Source organism: Salvia miltiorrhiza, unplaced genomic scaffold, assembly GCF_028751815.1.
Source record: "Salvia miltiorrhiza cultivar Shanhuang (shh) unplaced genomic scaffold, IMPLAD_Smil_shh original_scaffold_233, whole genome shotgun sequence".
Taxonomy (NCBI): domain Eukaryota; kingdom Viridiplantae; phylum Streptophyta; class Magnoliopsida; order Lamiales; family Lamiaceae; genus Salvia; species Salvia miltiorrhiza.
The window spans coordinates 254081-260184 of NW_026651507.1; the positions used below are offsets into that span (position 1 = coordinate 254081).

General features: G+C 36.7%; 1 protein-coding gene across 1 annotated transcript; it reads right to left on the bottom strand.

The window, feature by feature from the left end:
- Nucleotides 1-384: 384 nt before the first annotated feature.
- LOC131003598 (beta-glucuronosyltransferase GlcAT14B-like) lies at nucleotides 385-3845 on the bottom strand. The gene is made up of 4 exons (XM_057930127.1): nucleotides 2988-3845; nucleotides 2776-2851; nucleotides 2586-2701; nucleotides 385-1593 (listed from the first exon to the last, which is right to left on the bottom strand). The coding sequence occupies exons 1-4, from the start codon at nucleotides 3577-3579 to the stop codon at nucleotides 1079-1081; spliced, it is 1299 nt and encodes a 432-aa protein (XP_057786110.1). The 5' UTR covers nucleotides 3580-3845; the 3' UTR covers nucleotides 385-1078.
- Between the last annotated feature and the right edge of the window lie 2259 nt (nucleotides 3846-6104).

The window sequence follows — 6104 nt, forward strand, 5'->3', positions numbered from 1 at the left end:
AGATCAGACATATTTGGTCACAGACACGTTTGTTAACTACAAAATCTGTTCTCTTGTATTAGAGTTATTTTTTCTACCCAATCATTGATATTTGTTGAGCTTGAAATTGGGGTAAGTAATAAGAACAACGCTAAAATATTCAAGTGCGATAAGTTGAAAATTTAGAGTTATCAACCTTAAAACACACATCAATTTTAAAAATTAGAAATATATGCATAACCTTAACTTTATTGTCATTTAATCAAGATTTGAATTTCCAACAAAATTTAAAAAATTTAAAATCAACATGGTAGCCACAAATTTAATATCAATCATGCCGAACTCAATTCGACCAAAACATCAATGACTACAAGATCACATATGCAGCTAAGAAAAATCCAAATGTAAGCAAGTAAATTGTACAACTCCGATTTCGTGTCCAGAAAAAAATAGTGGAATCATCGTTACATAAATCATTAGTAGCACACTACATTCAAAGAAAAAAAATATTGCAGCCAACATGGATTTAAACTAAACTCAAACTACAAATTAAAAGAAAAAAATGGCCGCAAGAAGAGGAAGATTTTGATCATTGAGCAATGTTATCAAAAGGTATACACATGGCACGTACAGACAACATACGAACAAACAAAGATCCCAAACCTCGTATCTCTCGTTTACTCTTATATATATATATTGCTTAATACTGTTCAAATGAAAGCAAAATGGTACCGGGAGAATGCAATGCAGGAAGAAGCACGACAAGAAAAGGTTGTACGCTTGCCACGATCCACCACACCGAGAAGGGCCCCTAATAGTACTTCGCGCCCGTTGCTGATAAAGGGAACTGCAAGGACCTCAAAATCTACGAGTCATCATCAAGGTCAAGAATCAAGGTCAGGACAAAGCGTACCATCATAGAAGCCCGCCAATTGAAGGTCTGCCATTCTCTACTTCTTCGCGATGAATACTAATTAGAACTGAAAATCGAGCTCTGAGCAGTATTTTCCTCCTAACTGAAATATAATATTTATCCCATCTTGCCATCTACATTTTGTGACACCATAAACAAAATGGCCATTGAGAAGATCTGCTTTTGCTATTTGCACTGCCGTGGGCGGAAATTATTATCCGATAAGAGGAAACTCGTAAGTTTCTCCAATCTTTTGGCACCGGAAGTCGGTCTGAGAACCGTGACATTACCCACAACAGAACAAGGGTCCGTCCCGTTTTCACCACTACCTGCACACCAGCCGCCGGGGACAAGCATGTCTTTGCCCCGGAGCAGAAGTTCAGAGTCGATCCTGTCCAGCACCGGGTCATCATGATGGAACTTCCTAGCAAATGGGGCATTACTATCGATCATTCTTTGCATGTCATCAACGGTTAGGTAGTGTGGGTGCTGCTTGGGAGGGTTGTCCCAAGATATGAAGTGAAGGTCGCTGTTCACCGTGGTATTGCTGAATTGGGGCGCATTGCAAACGACGGTGTGGAAGTAGCCTTCTGGGGAAGATATGAAGTTTGCGTAATACATGAGGACTGTTCGGGGTAGGTTATCCCATCCCCATATGCAGTAGTCGATGAAAGGTCGGGAGAGTGCCATCCAAGCAGAGCCTATAAAAGAAAGAATTCAGTCCTATGCAAGATTCTTTCCAAAAAAAGATTTGGTTTTCAGGTTCTACAAACCATTCAGAAACGAAAACCTTTAAATTACAGGAAATCTAAGATTCGGCACCGGTGCCATCCTCAAACTCAATCTGATAATAGCCCAACGTTTTCATGTAAATCATAGTTAGAGATGAAGAATATAGATGGTGATGACTAATAACTGTCAAAATCATATGAATATTTTATTCCCATTAGTTCATTTCATTTTTATAACTGTGGGACTAAGAAGGCCCTGCGTGGAATATATATTCTGGGAATTTGGAGAAAACCCCGTGAATAGACCTCGCAGGAACGTAGCTGTTCATCATGAAACTCAAGTAGTAGCTTAAAACTTATGCGAACAACACAACGGAAGGAAAAGGCTGTGCATGACAAGAACAAGAATAACCAGAGACAAATTATTAGTACCTTGATGAACGTATGCTAGAGTATTATTTACAGTGGATTCAGATCTTCAATTGGTAATACAATTCGACTAAGAGATTATCACATAAGATTCATAACATTCAAAACTCAGTTTCAATTTCCATAATTATATAATCTTTCCTTGCTGTAAAGGGCATTGAAGTAAAACATAAATCACATAAAACTGGGAATTCAAGAATGATGCAGTTTTGGAAAGAATACAAATTCGAGCACCTCACTAGTCACTACTTAAAGAAAACCAAGACAGGGAAAAAATCAAAAATGAAAATCAACAGTGATCCCAGAAAATCATAAATACTCAGAATCCCAACACGAAAAAGATATTAAACCTCTATATTTAGGTTTTCATGAAAAAAAAGTAAATACACATGGCAAGACAAAAAAAAGTGAAGCATCTTCACCAGATTCCGAAACCTCTTTCAGACAAAAACAAGCAACACTTGCACACACAAAGAACAAAACAAGCACAAAATCACATAAGCGGAATTCAGATTCAATGGATTGATACACACCTGTAAAGAGCTTGAAAGCAGTTGGCACACTTCTCCTCTGTGTGATCCAAAACACATCAGTCTTCTTGGTCATATACAGCCCCGGATCAATGATGATCGGCTTCGCCCTCTGAAACCTAAATCCAACAAGAATCGTTAATGATCTCTCGTGGAAAATAAACAATTGGATCGTGTCAGGAAGGCCACTCACTCTTTCCATCCAATGTTACTTGTGTGATCAATGAAATTGAGATCCCTTGGCAAGAATGAAAACGTATGCAACAGATCTAATCATCATCAACAACAACAAACCCACAAGCAATTAAACTCAAAACTGACATAATACATCAAAATTAAGCTCAATAACTGCATCTTAACTATAAAGATTCCAACTTTATCATATAATGAAAACCTAATCCTCACCATCTTGAGTAACCAGTGGATAATCCGAGGCACTGAGATTGATGAACCAGTCCCAGTCCCCACCCTGCCGCAGCAGAATCGCCGCCGCGTGCAGCGTGTTGGCCACCATCGTCGGCCCGCGGTAAGTTACCAAATTAGCCTTGGTAATCATTCGAACATTTTTGAATCTACGAAAAATGGGATGGGCAATTACGTAATTGTACAGATCAAGCCTCTCATCGGCGGAGCTCTCGCCGTCGAGGTGCACCACGTACTGATTAGTGGGGTGGTAGAGCGCCTCCAGCGTGCGGCGGAGCATGGCGCCGTCGCCGGCGGAGCCGGAAATCAAGTAGGCGAAGCGCGGCGGCGGCGGCAGGTCGGGGACCGGGAGGGGGTTGAGGCGCGACTCGACGAAGATGGAGGCGGCGGCGGCGGAGGAGGAGGAGTAGTAGCGGCGGAGTGGGAAGAGAGGGACGCCGTCGGGGGAGGTGAGCGTGGTGAGGAAGAGGAGGAAGAGGGAGATGAGGGCGCCAATGGCGAGAGGGAAGATCCATTTCCGCTCCATTTTGTGGGGGTGTTTGAGCTGGAGATAGTATTTCTTCAACTTCTTCATCTTCCCATCAAATTGGGGGAAAATAGGATTCAGGTTGAGTTGGGAATCTGCAGCAGATTTTGCGGGGGTGGGGTTAGTGTTGGGAGAGATTTGGATTTTGAGTTGGGTGGAAGGTGGGAGGTTTGCTGTTGTGATGCTTCATTTTGGTTGCACCTGTTTTTTCTTTTTATTTATTTTATTTAATAAATATATTATAGAAATTAAAAATAAAAAATAAAAAAAAAGTCCTGTTTTCTACGCAGATGTTCTGGAGTGAAGATTAGTTTACATTACACCATCTATAATGGGCCTTTCAAATAATATAGAGGGAAAATTCGTCTCCAGTCATAAGTTAAATTTGATTTCATAAATTCTTTTTTAACCTTTTTGACTTTTTATATCAAATCCGAGATTTTGATTTTACGGATGATTTATTATTATTATATATCTTGATGAATTTGTAAAACTCTAAATTTCACGATGATCTTGAAATTTAATTATGTGCGTGTTTGTGAAGTAAATTGATCATTTTGTCATAATGTAATATAGATTTTTGTAAAAATAATCTATTTAAAATTTAAATTAAATTATATTATTATTAAATATTAATATAGAATGTAATTGCATATGATAAAATATATCTCAATCAAACATATCACCTATTATGCTATATCACCATTTCATATCACTTATCAAACTAACATTATATAAACAAAAATAATAAACTTATACTAAAAGAAATAAAAGTTAAATATTTTATCATAAATTGGCATATAGAGAGTTGAGGTGGTCTTGTGTTGCACCATATAATATGATCGATTCGCGATATGAAGCTTTGATTCAAATTATTTATATTATTATGTTGCATCAAATTTTTATCTAGAAAGTTTGTAGCGAGAAACGAATCTAAAATTAATTTACAATTTATTCAACAATAATAGTGACTGGTGAGTGTTGGAAAGTAATAATTTAATCTAGTTTTTGTAGGTCTTGAAATGTAGAAAATAATTGATTCCTAATGCTTATCTTCTTGTTTGGTACGAACCAACTAGGCGCTCTATTAAATGCATCTACTCTTTTTTTTTCAGTTTTTGTTAGGAGGAAAAATCGGGTTCACTACATAAATGTGATCGCAAGATTCGGTCACATAGTAGTCTTCTTTCTTTTTTTCATTTTTATTTTATTTTATTTTAAGAGAGAGAGGATGAATTGCATTCTAGAAGTCAAACTTTTTATTGTTTTCGAAAATAATTTAAATTTTCATCTATTTCTAGAAACTCCAAATTATATAAAAAAAAAATGGGTAATTACCTGTAAATCCATAACGTTTTCCGTAATTGATTTTTGTTCCAAATCTAAAAAATTGACTTCTAAATTCATAATGTTTTATTTTCGTCTCAAATTAATCCGGTGATCGGTCAATTGTCTGCGTGGACGTCGGAAATGACACAGTGACATCAGAAATTACTCAGTGGCGTAGGAAATGACATTTGATTTTTTTTTTTTTGACATGCGGAATTTAAAAAAAATACAAAAATCCCCTCTTCTTCTTCCCACTTCCCCCCACCCGCCGCCTAATAACACTCATGTTTCCATGATTTTCAGTGTTCATATGATGTCAATTTCATAGGGAATTGAGTGTTTGATGATTGTTTTCTACTTAAATTGTTTTATCTTGTGAAATATGATATTTGTTCGTACTTTGGTGATTTTTACAAAAATATGGAGTCTGAATTTGGACAAATGGTCTGAATGAAAGTTGTAGATCATCGCGATACGAGTTCGTAGGAGCAAACGGTTCGCAAATCCGAGTTCGAATGAGGACGATATGGCCGAAACAAGAAAGTCGCGCGCAACAGTGAATAGTATCTGACGGGAATTTCCGAATTTTTTGGATTTTGGGATTTTATCAGTATTTTCGAGTTCTGTACGGTATTTATCCCATGTGCATATATATAGATTTTTTTCCTGACCTATTAGACACCTCTTTTCACCTCTTTTCATATTTTCTTTCTTTTAGAGTTAGAATTTTATTGGATTCATAGATTAAGATTTCTTTTCCTGCAAGATTCACGATTCAAGATTCAAGATTCCAACTGTTCATCCAGAATTCTTTTCGAGTTTTATCTATTTTATTTATTTCAATTGCTTCTTTTTAATTATGCTTTTAATTTATTTACTGATGTCTGGCTAGTTCTTTATCTGTTTCTAGGGTTTGTAAATAGTTAATTAGATTTATGTGATTGATTTATTGATGCCTTTTTGCCTTTCAGTTTTTGATTCATAATCCTGATGCTTGATTTCTTGTGGATGATATGGCCAATAATTTGCATGTGTAGCTATTTGTTGTGAGACTTATCAGAGATAACTGTTTAGCGGATTCGGGAATGCATGATATGATTTTAACCTTGAGACCTAATGGAGATAGGTGGATCATAGGGAGCTATTCTTATGTGCTTTTGGGAATTAGTAGATTTTCTTGAGACCTAAAGGAGATAGAGAATTTATTAATCTACTGTCATATGCTGCTCTAGCGAAAGTGTTTC

Excerpts from the sequence above, each read along its gene's own strand:
- LOC131003598 (XM_057930127.1), bottom strand. The coding sequence starts at position 3,579 with ATGAAGAAGTTGAAGAAATACTATCTCCAGCTCAAACACCCCCACAAA. Across the intron at positions 2,852-2,987 it reads TCCACTGGTTACTCAAGATG|ATCTGTTGCATACGTTTTCA; the intron begins GTGAGGATTAGG and ends GATGATGATTAG. Across the intron at positions 1,594-2,585 it reads TGCTTTCAAGCTCTTTACAG|GCTCTGCTTGGATGGCACTC; the intron begins GTGTGTATCAAT and ends TTTCTTTTATAG.